General features: G+C 51.2%; 1 protein-coding gene across 1 annotated transcript in view; it reads right to left on the bottom strand.

The window, feature by feature from the left end:
• KIAA1755 (KIAA1755 ortholog) overlaps positions 1-15,914 on the bottom strand; it is a 39,710-nt gene extending 23,796 nt beyond the window's left edge. The window contains 3 exon segments of the mRNA XM_081832271.1: positions 340-1,663; positions 5,225-5,422; positions 15,735-15,914. Coding sequence (XP_081688397.1) covers positions 340-1,663; positions 5,225-5,422; positions 15,735-15,737 — 1,525 coding nt within the window. The 5' untranslated portion in view covers positions 15,738-15,914.
• Between the last annotated feature and the right edge of the window lie 3,274 nt (positions 15,915-19,188).

The following is a 19,188-nucleotide window of genomic DNA, read 5'->3' as shown; positions in this document are numbered from 1 at the left end:
CGAAGGCAGACGCTTAACCGTCTGAGCCACCCCGGCGCCCTCTGGTGCGTCTTTGAACCTCAAAACAACTGTGTGAGGCAGGTGGGACCTACACGCACCGAGAAGGAGTCCTTGACCAAGGTCTGCCAGCCGGTGTGGGGCCGAGCTGGGTGTGGACTCGGGCCGGCTCATTACAGCTCCGTTCCAGATCCCCGAGACTTCCAGCCTCTTGAATGCCATCTGTGCACTGAGCCAGTTCGGGGGGGAGGGTGTCTCTGTCCCTGGCAACCCGTGCCTCCTTGTCACCTGGTCATGTCCAGAGAACAGTCCCCTGTCCAGCTGAGCGAGTGGGCGACTTACCTTTCCCCAAGCACTTGGCTCGGTGGGGTTTGGGAGAGTAGAGTGAACACAAGGCTTTCCAGGGCCCGTCCTGCTGGAGTGAGGCTTTCTCTGGAGGCCCCGGGGCTTGCCTTTGCCCTTTCAAGAAGGAGAATCTGAGCCCAGGAGTGGGGGATCTGGAAGAGGAGGTATTCTGACTGGGGCCAGTGCCAGGTTTGGGAGGTCTCCCATGGCCCTGTTTGGCCCTCTCTTCCTTCTTGGCTTCAGCAGGAGGGGAAGCTGGGCACACGTGCAGGGAGGATGCTTGCTTTGGTTCAGGCATGAGCTGGACTGTATCTTCTGGGTTTCCCAGAGGTCCCTGCATCTTGGAGGAAGATGAACTACCTGCCTCGAGGCCAGAGGCACAGGGCAGTGGCTTCTCAAGGACGTTGAGGTAGGGCTCCTGGGGCTGGTGTTCTGAGTGGTGGGTGGGTAAGTCAACTTTATGGTTGACCTTTCTCCTCAAGCCCAAAATGCAGGGCTCCTTTCCTGAGCTTGCTGGCTTCTCACAAGCCCATTTTTTCAAGGAAGGTCCCCCACTGGTCCCTGAGAGAGATGGCATTCTTTGAGAGAAAGGGATTTCCTTAGTTTTGGAGAGTTCCTCCAGTGCCCCCAAAGGACATTCACTGGATGTCTCCACTTCCCTACTGGGAGACCCTCCTCTGTTCTCCAGGAGGACCACATAGTCTCCCTCCAACTCCTGGCTGGCCACATGGTCCATCCTAAAGGCCACCTCCCCAGGCCTGGCTGGCTCCACCTTGATGAGTCCTGGGTACTTGTTTCCATATGTCCCGCCCTTGCCCTTGGCCAAGCTCCGGGCAAGCAACACCTGGCTGCCTGGGGACCTGGGCTGGTGCAGCTCCAGAGGGCTGCTCAAATCAAGGGCCTCTAACTGAAGGGACCCCCAGGCTGGGGAGACGACATTCACTGCTTGGGGTCTGTCATCCACAAACTCTGGGCTGGTTATCTTGGTCCAGGGCACAGGGGCAACTCCATCTTCTGAAGCGACCAGGCAGTTGTGTAGGGGACTTCCCTCAAAGTCACTGTTGATGGCCTCCAGCCACGTCTGGGTGAAAAGTATAGGGTAGGATGACACGGGAACAGGTTTTGTGTCCACTGTGCGGAGGTCCAAGGAGAGGCACTTGATCATGATGCAGACAGACTGTTCCTCCTGGGGCTCGACTTGGAGATAGAAGTCCCCTTGGCGCAGTAAGAGGGGGTTGAGGGGGGCCAGGTGCACCACGACCTCACCCCGCAGACACAGAGGCCAGCCCTCATGCAGGAAGAGGCAGTGTGAGTACGGGGCCTGGGGACAGAAGGGTGAGGGTGACGTCAGAGAATCCTGCCCTGAAAGGCCCTGCCCATCGGTCTGCTTCCTTCCCTCTCCCAGATGGAATCAGGAGCGGGGCAGGGAGGCAAGAGAGGTGCCTAAGATGCAGCAATAGGGACCCCCCATCTCAGGGTCTTGCAAGACGCACGACCCCTAGAGCAAATGCCTCTCCTGCCTCACCCTAGTCCTGAACCTGACCTTAAAAATGCTTGCTAGCCTACTGGCAAGGGAGAAAAGCTCTGAGTGGCAGATGCTAATTAACAGGAGCCTTTCCCACGAGGATCGTATTGCTCGCGTCACGGTCCCTTCTCCCCATCCATCCGAAACTTCTCTCAACCCAGATCAAGTCTGAGCCCTTCATTTTAGAGCCAGGAAGAGGTGGATCCCAAGGTCTGAATCACTGATTTGTGCAGATTACATAACCGCTCTAAGCCTCAATTTTCCTATCTGCAAATAGGAATGACCATATTTATAATCCGATTGGGTTGGTACGGGGATTAAGTGAGATTTTATGTATATGTAAAAAAAACCCCACAACACAATGCCTGGCATACACTAAGTGGGTGTTCAATAAATAATAATTTCCTCTCCCTTTGACATTTACCCTTTGAAAAAATGGAATTTTCCATTAAAAAATAAGAGGGTCAGTTACTGCATTTACACCATTCTATAATTTTTAAGCAGAGAGATTACAGAATGAAGTCGAAACAATACTGAGTGAAAAGCCAGGAAATAGGACCCCACCACTACCTTGCTGGATGACCTTGAAAAAAAAAAAATCATTCCACTATTCTGGGCTTGAATGTTTATTATTTATTTGTTTATGATTTATTTATTTATTTTCCTTTACTGAGTAACGACATGGCAGGTGAGGCAAAACTTAAAAAAATTTTTTTAAACAGGAGGTGCCAGCAATTCTCCATGTAGGTGGACACAGCAGGGCATCCTGGAGCGGGTTGGACACTGATCTCTCTTGATGGAGCCGCTCCGCCGGGCTGTGTGGGACCCGCGCCCCACAGCGACACCATGTGGCAACAACAGCCTCAGCAAGCAACAGCCTCACTGGTCTGACAAACAGGTCTCTCTCTCTCTCTACCTGGCTTTCGGAAGAGTCCTGTGGATTGAGTAACACCGGGATAATCTTACATAATTTGGATGTGTATGTGGGAGAGCTCCAGAGAATGACACCGCAGTTCCCATTAATGAAGCAGGTGCTTCCCGTGTTGATTAATGTTGGCGCAAGAACTGACCACCCTTATACCCCGAGTGGGTAAACCAGTTCCTTCCCGTCAGTGACACTGTAGATTTGGCTGCCGCAGGGAACCTTCCTATCCATAAACCCCTCGAGTCTGCGAGTTTCTCCACTACTTCCACGGAGCTCTCTGCGGTTTACAACCTGCTTTCCCTCACCTTCTCATTGAACAAGGCAGTATTGAACAACCCAGCAGTATTGAGAAACAGCAACGCACCCTAGAGGTGGCGGTTATGATCCACTTATTTGAACCTCACAGTCACTCGGTGGGGCAGGGTGTTTAGGCTTCGTTGTCCCCACTGTACAGATGAGGACAACTGAGGCTCAGGGGGGTGAAAGAACCGGCTCATGGTCACACAGCTGAGAGCAGCATAAACAGGACTTGTGCCTAGGCCTTCACATTAGGAGTCATCTTTGTCTGTCCCTGATCCCCCACTGGACTCCATCTGAGGGTGCTGGCTGCCCCCGGGTGCTGGCCTTTACCAGGGCCGACTTTAAGGCTGGCACATTCTTATTTCCAGGGGAGAAAGGAGGAAGTGGGACAGTAACAGTCAACGGCTACTAAGCACCTACTGCATGCCAGGCTCTGTGCCAGGCTGTGTATCACCTCTGGGACGTAGGCACCGTGTTATCAACATTCCCACTTTCCCATTAAGGAAACTGAAGCTCAGAGGGTGATTCTCCAGCTCCACAGTGACAGAGACTGGTTTTGAACCTGGGGCACCTCACTCCTGCTGCCATATTAGTAATCCCGCCCCCGGCTCGGAGGTGATATGAATTCACCTATAATTATAATTAAAATCGCCCATAATTAAAAATAGAGAAATTAAAAGGTTGTGACCCTCGTTCCTGGAAGAAATGGGGAAGGAGACCATGCAAATGCAGTTTTAACGGCCAAAAAAGGGAAGGGCGGAGTTGTAGAGCTTGTCACGGGGAACGAGTCGGGGGGCGCAGGATATGCATAAAATAGTGTCAGGGTGGATAAGTGGGAGTCGGCAGCAGGTGTTCAGTGAGAATCTTCCTTCTCTTGCAATAACAATGACTGTGTATGCCACTGTTTCTGTGTGCCAGGAACCGCCCCGAGCACAGGAAATGAAGCATCTCAGTCTCCTTCCAGTTCCAACCATCTCTAGTTCCGGCTCCCAAACCTGAGCTTCTAGCTGCCGTATTCAATTCCTTGCTACCACTGAAATGATGTGCATAGTCCCCACTCTTATTTTTTGCCCCTGGTGTATCATGTCCCTGATACACGGGAGCCAGCGGGACCGATGAACCTATTAGTGATGCTCAAGGCTGGGGCAGCGGGGGGATGGGCATTAACAGCAGAGCAGGGCACAGCTGGCAACCCCGTGAAGGGTGTGGGCAAGTTCCTGCAACGGGCGTCTGAGGGTTTGGTCTCCAAAGGCCTGTCCCCACCCTTAAAACAGTCATCACCTCTGACCAGAGACGTAGGCGTATGATGCAAGCCTGGCCAACCCCGCTATCCCATTTCTCTGGCTGCAGTGATTGGTCCAGGGGCGGACATCCAACCCAAGCCTGGCCAATCAGGATCCTTCCTGGCAACTTTACTATCTGCAGCTGATGCGGAAGAGTTCTTTCTCCTCTCCAGGATGGGAGTTGATCCCAGTCTTGGGGGGACATCTAGCCTGTAAGAATGATGTTGGCAAGCAACGGGAAGCAGAGACAAAAGACAGAAATCCCTAGGGGTTTGATTGGTGTATCAACTCGGGGCTGAGGCCAGATCAACCTTGAGTAAAGATCTGTCATTTGCAGCCACTGAGACCTACCTAAAACACTTTTCTTTCCCCTTTGCCTTAGAGAGGTCTCCCTGAGATCTGGGTTCAAAGAGGTCTCCTGGGACAAAAGTGAGTCCTGAGGCCTCAAGGGCTCCAGGAAAGATCTGGAACGTTCTCTGCTATTTCCACTGTAGCTGACCTACTTCAGCCAAGGCAGCCTGGTGATGCCTACAGTGCCAGCACCAGGGCAGGCTCCCAGGGGCCACCCCACAAGGATGCCTTTTATCCAGGATTTACTCCCTGCTAGTGAAAGGATAAACGTGATTGACTCCTAGATACCAGAGAGCAAAGGGCCAAGCGAGCTTCCTGCTCCACTGGGGGGCTGACATCTCCACTTGGGCAAAGCAACGGTACCGGGAGAACCATCCCATGTCCTCAGTACTTGCTCTGAGACAAGACACGCACAAGCCCACTTCCTTCTCTGCTCACCTCCAGCCCCCTGGTTCTGGGAGTGCTTGTTCCCCGGCCCCGCCGTCCCTTCCAACTTACACAGGCTGCTTCACGCACTTGCTCACACAGGCGCTTGGCAGGAATTAGGAAATCCAGGAGGAAGCTCAGCCCATCCCCCTGGAAGTCAGAATCCAGGAGACGGAACACCTGCCCCAGGATGGTGGGCGCCGTCGCCTCAAAAGGGGGGTAGAGGCCTGCCAGGGCATGCTGGATGGCTGCGTCCAGGGATGCGGGGTCCTGTGGGGGATAGGAGAAGAGTAGGAAAAGTGATCGTAGGAGTAATAATAAGGGTAGTGGCCACCTCCCATGACTTCCCAGGCCCCATATGACTGAGGCTACTGCTAACTCGCTGACCTCCTCTGCTACCCCTACCCCTCCTTCAGCCCCTCCAGCCATAGTGGACTTCTTTCCTGTTCCTCAAACACACTGGGCACCATCCCACCTCAGGGCCTTTGCACTGGCATCTCCCTCTGTCTAGAATACGCTTCCTCAAGACATCCTCATTCCCTCACCTCTGGCAGTCTTTGCTCAGTGTCATCCACTGGTCCAAGGTGGAGTGGAGGAATGATGGGGGCATTCAGGTCAGGGCCAGAGGGAACGGGGAGGTCAGCATCCCCAAATCCCACCATCTGACAGACCTGCGGACCTGCAGGTTGAAGGTGAGCCATCAGTGAAGCCCAACCTGTAGTCAACGTGCAGGTGCATCAACATGCAGGTGCGTGAACGATAATAAATAATTGCTGTTTTTTAACACCAAGTTTTGGAGTGGTTACACAGCAATAACTGATTGATATAAATTAATATAATTGATACATGAGCTCACAGATCCAGACTCACATAACGAGCTGCCTCTTGGAGACCTTCCCTAGATGTCCACCAGGCACAGATCATCAACACGTCAAACCCAACTCCATATGTCCCTAAACCCACCCCTCCCCCATGTCCCTACCTCAGTGATGGCCCCACAGTCCAATCAGACTCCCAGGCCAGAAATCTGCTCATCACCCCGCCCTTCCTCTTGCCTCCTCTGCTCACACACAACCCTCAGCCACATCCTCTACTCTTCCCACAGCCAGCAGCTCACCCACCAGTTCTGCTCTGCTCCCCTGTCCCTGCGCTGACCCAGGCCTGACCCCTGTCTCTTCCACTGACTCCCCTCCCCATTGCCACCCAACCTTAGGCAGCCTCACTTCCAACTATTCTGGACCAGGCACCCACAGTGATCTTTCTCAAATGCAAACCTGACCACGGAAGTATCCCCACTGCCTTCAGGAAAGTAACAGCCTCTGGGTATTCAGGTCCCCTGTGACTTTGGCATTGGCCTCACTTCCCCCCCCCCACCCCCAAGCCCGTCTGCCTCTCTAATGCATCAGCCACAGGGCCACCTGCATTCTATTGCTTACCTCCAGACCTCTGCACATGCCGTTCCTTCCTCCCAGGATACCTTCCACTTCCACTCCCTCTTCACCTGGCTAACTCCTTCTCATTCTTCAAGAGTTGAGTCAGCCCTCATTTGTTCCATGGGATTTCCCCTGACTTCCCTCCCCCACACTCCCAGGCCAGGTGTCCCCTCTCCTGGGCCCCATCATAGAGGTTCCCATGCTGATTGCCGTCTCCCTTGAAGACTCTGGGCTCCTTGAGGACAGGGCTGGTAAGCAGAATAGTGGCCCCCAAAGATGCCCGTGTCCTAATCTCCGGAACCTGTCAGTCTGTTTCCCCACAAGGCAAAGATGGAATAAGCATGGAGAATCAGCCGGCCTTAAGATAGGGAGAGTATCCTGGATTATCCAGTGGGCCCCAGGCAATCACAAGGGGTCTCCAAAGTTCAAGAGGGTGCTGAAGAGGCGAGAATCGGGGGCGGGAAATGTGACGTTGGAAGAAGGATCAGAGAGATGCCATGTTGCTGGCTGTGAAAATGGAGGAAGAGCCCAGGAACGCGGGCTGCTCCTAGCTGCTAGAAAAGGCAAGCAGATTCTCCTCTAGAGTCTCCCGAAAAGAGTGCAGCCTGCCAACACCTTGGTTTGAGCCCAGTGAGACCCGTGTTGGACTTCCAATCTATACAACTGCAAGATAGTAACTGGATGCTGCGTTAAGCTACGAAGCCTGGGACCATGTGTTTCAGCAGCGCGGGAACTGCCACAGCGGGGGGCATCAGCTCCTCTTCCTCCGGGGTCTCCTGTTCCTGGCACGGGGCCTGGGCCAAAACAGGTGCTCAGTAAATGCCGAGGAAGGACAAACAAAACGTCCCTCTCTGAACCACAGGTTTTTCCATCTGTAAAACATTTTGGACAAGACCAGAGGTTTCCAGTCCGGTGTAGTAATAGAACCCATGGGTTATGATTTTCAACTCTTCAAATGCCTAATGGAACCCATTCTGGTTGGCCCAGACTGCTTGCAAGCTCTGGGTCCATCTGTCACTGAGGGATGTAAAGCAAGATGAGAATAAACTAGAATCCAGAGTAAACGGAGCTTATTTGGGGCAGAAAAATCATTTTTACAAATGAGGTCCCTTCAGACAGGGAGATAAAACACGGGCTTTGAGGAGGAGGAATATGGTACTTCTCCATCCCAGCAAGAGTCCAGTGCCAGGAGGCTGTAACACAGGGGACTTGTGACCAATGGTGACTGGACCAATGTCAGGGTCACCACTCTGCCCCCGCACCCACACAGCACTGGGCACAGGGTAGGGCCCCCATTACCAGTCGTGGAAGGAATGTATGTCTACAACCCCCATTCTGAAGGAAGGAGGGTCTCACCACTGTCATAATGTAAACGTGGTAGGGATGATGTACCGCAAGTTCTTGATGTCAAAAGTGTGCATGCCCAGGAAGGGCTACTTTCACATTGAGGTGCCAGGCAAGGTCAGGGACAGGGAGAGGGGCGTCTTCAAGTTGGCAGAACAGGGAAAGGCTCATCTGGCCTGGCCACCTCTTCTAATGCTCTTCCCCTCCAAAACAAGGCCAAACCCTGAGAGTTTTCCCCTACCCACGCCATCTTGAGGACAGCAGTGGGAATGGAAACCCAGAGTTAGAGGACCCTGACTGACACCTGTGAACACGCAGACACACTAAATCAATGAAGCCAGCACCCCTTCCCAGCCTTCCCCACTCCACCCAGCCTCTCCTGGGACACTTGCTTTCCCGGGTTCCACATCACTGTGCCACCTTGAGTAGGTGCCTTCCCTCTCTGGGCCTTTCCTTGTGTGCACGTTGAGTTGGGCTAGGTTTGTTTCGTTTTGTTTTTTGGAAATTTAATCATTCGCTGGCATCTTCATGAATTTTAGCATATCCAAGTACCATTTGTACTGCTTTCCCCCCGCCCAAATCACTCACCAAAAATACTTATATAATTGCATTTTAAACGGAGACTCTATGCCACCACCATCCTGGTTATGAGAATGCAGCCAGACTGCCTGAGTTCAAATCCCTGCTCTTACCAAATGGTAAGTGCTTATGTGACCCGGCAAGTTGCTTAGCTCTCTCTGCTTCAATTTCCTTACTGGGAAAACTGGAATTTGTGGTTGTACGTGCCTTAAACAGTTGAGTGAGACGGAATGAGATAAGACACGGAGGGTCTCTGCACAGGACTAGCACTTAGTAGGTGCTCAATTCAGCAACAGCTATCACTGCTATGCTCGTGGCCATTACTATGGTTATTATTATGTCATCACTTCATGGGGAAAATCAGCATCAACTGGCACAAATGGAATGGAACTTCAAAGATAAACCAATGATGCATTGGGCGGTTTTTGTATTATTTTATTTATATAAATATATTTATATTTATCATATACATTTATTATTATAGCTACAGGATAGACCTTACATTAGTACATATTTCTATAAATAATGCAATATATAACTATATGCTAAATACACACTTATTATATAAAATATATTTCATTCTTACTGTTTTAGTTCTGTAAGTAAGCAATGAGAACAAACACATAAGTTCTGGGACATCTGGTCACCTCCTAAAGGCTCATCAAGTTTCTCTTTCTGTCTTCCAAAGCAAGCTTGCCATGCATTAGAAAGGTGGTGAAGACATCTTATCGTGAGAGGGGGGTTTTCTCTGGGGGCCCCCAGAATATCAGAGGGAAGTGCAAAGGGCCTGAGTCGCCCACCACACGACTCTGTGTTATTTAGCTCTAGCCTGTGACAGCCTGTGTCCTGACTGTGGTTTGCATGCCAACCTTGGGGCATCTCTGCCTTGATGTGCCTCAGTTTACCCATCTGTAAACGGGGAATCTAGAGCCTATCCTATCTTGCTCAGATGATTCTTCTGCAGATGCAGGGAGATGATGCATGCGGGGGTCCTGAGAAAAGGGTAAGTTTCTGCTGCCTTTTTAATGATTTTTTTGTTTTTGTTTTTACTCCTCCTGTCCGACAAAGCTAGAGTCCGCGCCTCTGTGTGAAGCCATGTGCCCCTCCTGACCCCCCTTCCTGAACCCACTGCCGTCACCCCAAGAATAACAACAGCTTCCAGGCACCTGCTGTGCACCAGGCCCTGTGCTCACTCACATTCTCTTGCTTCGCCACACAATGGTCCTGGAGCAGAGAAGAAACATCCCGCCCTACAGATAAAGAAGCTGAAGCTCATCTTGTCCAAGACTGCTGAGAGGAGGAGAAAGACGGAGCCACGATCCAACCCAGTCTTGGCCAGTCAGGCCCGCCGTCTTCCCCTGCCCCCTGGTGCCTTGCCCGCCTTGGGGCCAGCAGCAGCCACCAGCCTTCAGGGTGGCCTTCCCAGCCGCCTGGCCTGCAGCGTTTCAAGCTGTTTACTTCTCGCAGACTAAAGCTCACAGATGGGATGCCTTTGGCTTTCACAAATGGGCTCACTGGCTGCACACTATAACGATTTAAGGGGCAGCCAGTAAAAAACAAGAATGTTCCAAGTTAATGGGACTCCAAGCTCTTGGCCGGAGCATTACCTGCTACGAGCCTGAACCCCAGGGGTTCATAAGCTGTCCAAGTATGGGGGTGAGCACACAGTGTGGGAGCCCAGGAGCCTGCAGGAAGGAAAGCTGGCCCCTCTCCACTCAAAACCAATCGGGCAGCCCAGCCTGGGCCCTCAGGAACCCAAACACCACTGGCCAGACACGGGCCCCTCAAAATGATTTCCGTGAAACTTAATCGACGTGTTTCCATTCCTCCCCAGTGAGCACAGCCAGGCTGGGTCTTTAACCGTTCCTTGCAAGAGCCAGCGTGAAGCTGAAAAGGGAGAAGGCAAGACCAGCCAAAGCCGGTCTGCAGCCCTCCAGCCCCTCTCCAGCAGCAGAGAAGGAGCCCCCAAGGGGGACCCCCACAGACCCCACTGCCGGGCTGGAGCCTGGACGATGCTCATGGGCCTTCTGGATGGACCCGAGGAAACTGCTATGGTGCTGACAGAAAAGTGTCTGTCCCCAGCGGTTCCCCCTGGGCACAGGAGTGGGAAGGGGTGGGGGAGGGAGGTTTCTGCACTTCTGTGTCAACGTTTTGCACTGAGCTTCCATTATTATTTTATGAAGTAAAATACACAAGGTTGATGGGTTTTTACCTATGTGCCTATCCCCGTGACCACTGCCCAGATCAACATACAAGATTTCCACCACCCCGGAAAGAGGCTCCCTGCCAGGCAACTCCCTCACCCCAAAGGGAACAACTCTTCTCACTATTGGAAGTTTCTAAAAGAAAAAACTCCCAGACAGTGTGATCTCCACTGTGCAAAAATGTGCGTAAGCTAAGAGGTCTTGGAAGAAAGTATTAACTGCCCTCACCCCCCGAGCACCGTGAGGGGCAGGGGACTCATAAGTCACCGTTTTCCTTTTCTTCATAGTTTGCTGGATTTTCCGACCATTCTGTAACCAGCCTGTGTAGCTTTTATAATCAAGGGGGAAAATAAAAGTGCGATTGTGTGTGTTTTTAAGGCCTGTTCCCTTTTTTAAATGGGCTCACCAGATGTTGTTAGCTGGGCTTTCTGAGATGTGTGCCGAACTCTTCTTAAAGGCCCAGATTTATCCATTTGCTCCACCAGACAAAGCTTTGAGCATCACTTAGCATCAGCGCCTCCTAGCTTGGGAAGAGAGAGGGCTGCGAGAAACTGAGGTAGGCAGTGTCCCGGGGCTGCCGTCATCCCCTGCTCTCCTCCGTGGTAGGGACGCTTAGGGAAGGTGAGATTCCACCCTTGACTCACAGGGTGACCGTGGCCTCAATTTCCCCATCTGTAAAATGGGGATGTTGGGCTTATCGATCTATCTCTAAGGGTCCTTCCAGCAGGGCCATTCTAGAATTCAAGGTATAATCAGGTGCAGGAAGGTGTAGAGCTGGGACATGGTTTCTAAATGGGATCAGTTAATCCTCAATTGAAGGGAAAGTTTAAAAAGATCTGTTTCATCCACGCTGAAACTCAGCCCAGGAAAAATCTACACCACCAGCCACAGACACAAGTGCCCACAGGGGACTGAAAGGTGACATGGAATACAGAAGTGTGAGAAAATAACCCCTCTAGCCCCTTGGTGAGTGGCCCCTAACAATCAGCCTCAGTGTCGGGGAATCAATAGGGAGTAGTGGGGCCTGGGGCACATGTCCCACCTCATCAGCTCCAGCCCCGTGTTGCCTTCGCCCAACATTGCTGGATTTGCTGATATTTTAGTAAAGCCTCCCCATGTTCTAAAGGTTAGCCAAACCAAACACATCTGAGAGCCAGATATAGCCCAGTGGATATCAGCTTGGGACCGCCAGGTTCAGCTACCTGGGAACTTCCTCTTGAACTTCTCCAGGCTGGAAATTCTAAAAGCAGTATTCTGTTGCCCTGGCTGCCAGGAAGTTGTTGCTCGTGTCCAACTAAAACTTCTTCTGCTTTAAATCCTTTTTATTTTTGTGTGGGTGGAAGCATGAGTGAGAATTGGCTCCTTATAAAAAAAAAAGAGAGAGAGAAAGAAAGAAAGAAAAAAGAACCTTTCAGAAACTGGAAAAACAGCCCAGATGCAGTGAACTGAAAAGCAAGTGGGTGTTAGAAGACCCACATTCAAGTCCAGCTCAGTCATGTGTCATCTGTGTGACATTGAGCAAGTCACTTCACCTGTCCGGGGCTTAGTTTTGTGTTTGTTCTTTTCTCTCCCTGCCTCTTTTGCCCTGGGGCTCACCATCACCCACCCAAAACACATAATGATAATAATAGCAATTATAACTAGAGCTTCTTATTGAGCAAGCTTCTGTATCAGGCTTTATCCTAAGTGCTTTTCATTATTTTATTAACATTATTTTATTTCATCTTCCCAACAATTCTATGGGATGGGTATTTTTATTCCCATTTTACAGGTTAAGAAACTGAGCCCAAGGATCTATCACCAGTAAATGGTAGGGCTGTGGTATGAACATGGCCCGTCACCACCAGCTCTTCTGCCCCTTTCCCCAGGCCTGGCTCTCCTCTGGCCACTACAATGGCCTTTTAACACGCAGACGCGACTGTGACCCTCCACTGCTCAACAACCTTGAGTGGCTCTCCACTGCCTTAGCACCTCAGCCTGCCCCTAGTGGCCATCAGTCCACAGCAGCGTACCTGTCCTGCATCCTCTAACACACTTGACACTCTAGCCCAGGACTTCCCAATCACCCATGCGCCACACGCATGAGTTTTTCTTGCTGTTCATACCTCCTAATTTATTTTACTCGATATTGATTATTATTTACTTCCCATTTGTCTTCTTGTCAATTCATTTGTCAATTCATTTCCAACTTAAATCCATGGATTTTTATTTATCATCATGTGCTTGTGCTGCCTAAATCACTTCCTACCGCTCACTAAGATGAAAAACTGTGAATAAAAATATTCATCTAAAGTCTCCTTACCCAGGATCCACGGCGGGTGCCCCACTTTGAGAAGCACGGCCTGAGCTCATGTTGTACCCCCTCCCTGGACTGGGCGAGCTCCTTTCCACCCTTCAGAGCCCCGCTCAACCCACATCTCTTCGCTTTTCACAACACATATGCTTCCAGGCAGAAAGAGGGACTCCCATTGCCCATCACCCAGCCTGGAAATGCAGTGAGTAGGCACTAGAAGCCCCCAGCGCAGGGACCAGGGCTTACTCTTCTCACACTCAGGTCCTTACACGGAGCCGGGCACATAGTGGGTGCCTTGGGGGAGTACCACAAAGTAGGTACTTTGGCAATGTTGAATAAATTGGATTCAACCAGCTTTTCTCAAAGCTTGGATGACCCACAAGATGAGTTGGGGAGGACATGAACTCCATGTGAGATCACAGAAAGTTACCCCAACTCGTTTGGTCCTCCTGAGAACACCAAAGAGAAAGTCTCAGTTCAGTGCCAGGATATCTTAAAACACCTCTCAGACACTCAGTGATTACTCCTTTTAACAAAAAGAAAGCAGTCCTCCATCTTGGAATCATCCAGAGCCAACCTCATCGAGCCAGAATTTACTAACACAAATTTGCCTTCATTGTATACATTTTTACAGTTACCTTGTGTTTACGACAATGGATACTGATTTTTCATGGTGGTGATATAAACTGTCTTTTTTAAATGTATGTTTAAGTGTATAAGGTAAGTTGATTAAAAGAAAAATATTAAGCAAATAGTAATTTTGATTTTGTTCTTTCTTCATAATGCCTTATCCAGTAAGTGAATATGCAAAGATTGTTATGATAGAACTAAAAGTTCGGGAATGTGAAACCGGATAAGCCCAAAGCCCCTTTGTCATAAGACGCTCTGACACTGGGCTGTCCCAGAGCACGAGGTAGCCTTAAATCAAATCATCCCTGGAAAAGAACAACTGTGATGGAGCCACGAAGGAAAGATACATGGCTAGAGTGGGAGCCAGGGAAACTGGGAAAGGCTTTCCTGAGGACGTGATACTTGGGTGGAGATTTACAGGATGCATAGGAATTCTTCAGGTGAAGGGGTACCACCCAGCAGGAACAGCATATGCAAAGGCCCCGTGGCAGGAGGGAACGTGAAAGATAAGAAGTTCTGAACCAAGGTCAGAGTGGCTCAAGTACCGAGGTGGGGCCAGAGAGGTGGGCAGGTGACAAAAGTGGGAGAAAACCTGTCCATCATGCCTATTTAGGAAAGAGTTGCTCAACCTTTTCGGGAGCCACCCAGGGCCTGACTCTTGATCTGAGGGTCTGGCGTTCAGCAAGGAGTTTCTGGATTCTGAAAGTAATAACTGAGTTAGGTCCAAAACTGGTCAAGGTTTAGCAAACACTACTTGGTGCAGGTGTGGTTCTGGGGTGGCCAGGACAGCTGAAAGCTGTTCAGAATTCAGGCTGTCCTATTTCCCACTTCCTGGTCAGGTGACCTTGGGCAGCCACTGAAGCTCCCAGAGCCTCAGGTCCCCATCTGTGGGGTGGAGATACCAGCAGGTCTGTTTTTAGGGCTGGTGTGAGTTACACGAGCTCCTGCACGTAAATGGCCGGGCACAGAGCCTTGCCTGTGACTGAGAGCTGAAGAACCACGAGCTTACGAAGATTTCTGTCAAACAGCTTGGACAGCAATGTGTGCTGTATACGAGTCCTGCTGGTGTGTGGATCTAGCAGCCTGGTTTTGCAGTATGTCTGTGGTGTGGATGCCCACATTTTAGCAGTAGGGACAGCAGGTGGGTAAGCCGTGTGTGTGTCGGAGGGCACGTGTGTTCAGCCGTGTGAGTCAACGGGAACACGCTTTGGTGTGCTCTGCAGGGGTGTATACCCATCTAAATAGAATTCTTCTGCACCAAGTGAAAACCCACGCAAATTCAGCATGGCCCATCAGTCAAGGGTGAAAGCCTCGGCCTGTCTTCACAGCACTTTTCCAAATCCCCACTGCTCCCGGGAATCTGCCTGGGTCTCCTGGGCCTGTTGGGAGCTGGGCTGCGATTCACTGAAAACAGACTTTCCTTTCATTCCGTGTTCCCAGATACTGGCACGTACACACACACACCTCTCCCAGAGCATCTCAACCTTATCAAGGGGCCAGCCAAGGAAGCCACAGTATGGAGGTATCACCCTCCTTCTTCCCCCTCTCCTAGGCCTACCTCCCCCTACCCCGTTCCCACGAGACCACCTCATGTCAGGACTAGGTGCACATCTGACTTTTCTGCCCTGAGCCTAAAGTGGCAAAACCACCCCAATTTTTGGTGAGCAACTCCCTCCTCTCCACTGGGCACTGGGAGGGGCCTTGACCCCCCCCATCTCCATCCACACCCTGCGTGGGGCCAGTGGACATACCTGACCCTCAGCCCCGAGTCCAAAACGCAACACCACCCCGCGTTTTGTCTAAGGCCCAAGGGCTAGGGTTCCAGCTCTGATCTGTGCCTGGGATGGGGCGACATCAAAGTTCACAAGTCATCCAATCTTATCCATCCACTTCACGCCCAGAGAGCAGAAAGGACATGGCCAGAGGGGGATCCCGGCACCCCGACCCGCATTACCCCCCCCCCCCATCCTGGTGGGAGGCACTTAACACAGACCCGTGGTGAGGTACTGAGGGTCATAGCATAAAAGGTCGGTGTCCGCCCTGGACACCCCCACCAAAAGGGGACAGAGCCAGGTGGTCCAGGCCTTGGCAGGCATTACCATGGTGACGGGCTGCTCCTCTCCGGGGCTCGGGATCAGTCTGTCCTCAGGTCGGTCTGTGGGGCGCGGCCCCCTCCAAGCACTGGAGCGAGCAGAGCGGGCTGGCTGGGGAGGGGAGGCCGGCGACACAGGGAGAGAGCCCGACAGAGCCGGCGAGACGAGACTGGAAGCAGGGCGAGGCGAGCGGGGGGCCGCGGGCGGCCGCAGGGGCGGGTCGGAGCGCTGCTCCCCGCGCGGGACGGGGCGGCGCGACGGCGGCCCCTTTGTGGCGGGGCCTGGCCCGCGCCCCGCCCGCCGCGCGGGAGGACAAGCAGGCGGCCCCCTCCCCGCCCGGGGCCGCGCCGCCGCCCAGAGCAGTTGGGCTGCCTGCCGCCTTTCCGCCCACCCCCCTCGGCCCCGCCGCCCCGCCGCCCCGCCGCCCCCGCCGCCCCGACGGCCCGGCCAGGCCCCCGCCCCGGCGCCGCACCCACGGCTAGGCGCGCACCGCTTCAGCCTCAGCCCGGGGTTTGAGTCTCCGCCTCGTCCACTCGCCAGTTGTGGGATCGGGCAAGGCACAAAGTGTCTTAAGCCTCAGTTTCCTCATCTGTAAAATGGGGATGATGCTACTGATGCTGCTGCTGAAGCTAGTACCTGCTTCTTAGACTGGGTGGCGAAGAGTAGGCATCTGTCCCAACTTCTTGCCCCTGTGAAGCCTACACCACCCACCATCAGGATGGCCCAATTCAAGACTTAGAAGTGATGGGGCTGGGCTGTTTGCAAGTTCTGGTCTGTTCTCGCAGATAATGACGAGCATTGTGGCCTTGGTCAAGCCATTGTTCCTCAGCTTTGGAGGGAGACTAGAAACTAGATGATTTCTGGCTGGATGACTCTGGGGTTCATCCATTTATTGACCAAACATTGTGCCAAGGACTGAGCCAGAAGTCGGAGCCTCTGCCCTCAGGTAATGTATAATCTAGTGGGGAAGAGAGGCAAGAAACAGATAAACAGAAACAAATAATGGTTGAGTGTGCTAGCTGCTAAGGCAACAGACAAATGTGGACATTGGGAACTGTAGGGGGACCAACTTGGAGCTGGTGGTCTAGGAAGGGACAGAGAAGCCTAGATCTGAAAAAGGGGAAGGGATTAGGTGAAGAGTGGGGGAAGGGTGATGGGGGAAGAAACAGAGTTCCAGGCAGAAGGAACAGCGTGTGCATAGGCCCTGAGGTACCATTAAGCTTAAAGAAACTGGGAATCAGTGAAGACCTGACAAAGGGCAAGTGTAGTACTGAGGGTGCGAGTTCAAAGCCCAAGCCTTATTTATAGCCCACCTCCCACCCCACATAGGTTAATCAGTCTTTTAGCAGAGAAAAACCTGAGCTAAGAACCACCCCATCTTGCTGTATAACTTTTAACAAGTTCCTTCATATCCGTGGTCCTCCCATTTGCTCACTGTTAATTTGGGACTAATAATCCCGAATAGTTTCACCATGCCACACAGCCCAGAGACTCCCTCCACAGCATGTATTAAGCAAGCAAATCAGTGTGTCCAACCTGCAGGGGCAGTCTTTTTTGGCGTCACTACTCCAGACATAAATTTGAGCAAGAACAGATTTGTTGTTGTCAGGTAAAGAATTCCACTGGGAATTGGGGGGGATTCCAGCTTGGAGCCTGCAGAGTCCCAGTTTTGCAGTGAGACAGAATTGACATGACATCCAGTGTTCTGGGGTTGCGGATAACAGACCGACTCTGAGTCAGTTTAGCAGAGAAATAATGGATTAGCAGAGTATCGGGAGCTCGCAGAATCAACGAGAAGACTGGGGGCCCATCCTCTGGAAAGCACAGGAACCAGATGAGATACTCCAGGGGTCTTCTTGTGGGAATGAATGGTAAACTCTTGGAAGACTGATGGAAATACATCAAGACAGAAAAACACACCAAAGTAGAACTTTCTATGTACTGCTACTTCTCTAAGTGTGTAACAGTTATGAGGTAGTTTCTGTGATTGTCCTTATTTTACAGACGAAAAAAATGAGGCACAGAGAGGTTATGTAGCTTGCCCAATGTGGGATAGGTACTGACTGTGGAGCCTGAAATTGCACAAGGCTATCCATTTCCAGAAATTATGCTATTAGCCACCTTCCTGTGCTACCTGAATGAATCCCAAGCTATGTGTCACTCTTTTCTAGATTCAAAGACTTAAATGAGAGATTCTAGTTGGGTCATGTGCCCAAGGTCCCATAACACTGAACATATTGGGACTAGTAGGTCATCTAAAGGGTGGGAATGGATCTGAAGTAGCTTATAAACAATGGTGCTCATTACAGTCCATCCCTTGGTCCTCTCAACATCCTTTGTATCTTTATTCCCATGCATGCTCTTCCAAAAATAATCTCTACTAACATGGTACTACTCCACGTACAGCCAAAAATGTACATACACATACCTACACCCTTGTATGGTTTGGCTCCATACTGTGTGTGACCTCAAGGAAGTTCACATTTCTGAGCCTCAAATCCATCGTTTGTAAGACAGCATATAACTTATTTCCTCATGGGACTGTGGTGGGGATTAAATAAGTCAATGAATGTAAAATGCTTTGCACTGTGTCTGATACACAGCAGAATTAATATATGACACATAAAATGGTGTTGTTTATGTAAGGGGCCAATAGTTGTGAAATCGGTCTCCAACTACACAGGCTTAACTATTGGATTGGATTTGGTTCATCTCTCAGGGACTTTCCAGAGGATTTTCCAAGGACTGTTCAATGTATTTCCTCTCTCTTTGGCAAATGATTGACTGGATGAATCATGCTCCACTTGCCACACGAGATTTGGAGAAATAATGAAACCCATCGCTGGTCTTACATATGGTGGAGTGGAGAAAGTGGGGAAGCGTGGTGGAAATGGGTCTCTGCTACTGACCTGCTGGGTCACCTTGCACAGATCCCTCCTCTTTCAGGACCACAATTTCCTCAGCATAAATTGGAGGCTCTAATCCTCTCCTCATGGGACTTTTGTGAGAATCCAGTGAGGTGATGATTGAAAGAGCCTAACTCAGTGCCTGGCATGTAAGAGGTCCCCAGCAGATGGCAGTTGTCCCTATGACTCTGAGATTCCCAGGGCCAGGTGCCAGGACATCTCCCCCCAGAGACAGTCTCACTTGGGGGGAAGAGAGTTGCCTAATTCAAACAGAATGTCATGCGATTCCAAATTCATTCATTCGATATTTATTTCTTCCTACTATAAGGATAGCAAATACTGGGCACACTTACGCACCCTCGCTGCTTTCCTACCCATGGTAGGCATCAGGAATCAATCCAGAACCTTCCTGCAGAACTTAGAAGCAGCCTCAGAATCCTCCTCAACACAGAGCCCAGGCAGCCGCTACCAATCAATAGGAGTTGGCGTTAAGACAATATTTATCTAATATTTGTGGTCCCTAATGTATAAGGAAGATGAACATTGAGAAAGGC

Source organism: Leptonychotes weddellii, chromosome 10 (genome assembly GCF_054177405.1).
Source record: "Leptonychotes weddellii isolate Sample4059 chromosome 10, ASM5417740v2, whole genome shotgun sequence".
NCBI lineage: Eukaryota > Metazoa > Chordata > Mammalia > Carnivora > Phocidae > Leptonychotes > Leptonychotes weddellii.
This window is presented reverse-complemented; position numbering and strand designations above follow the sequence as displayed.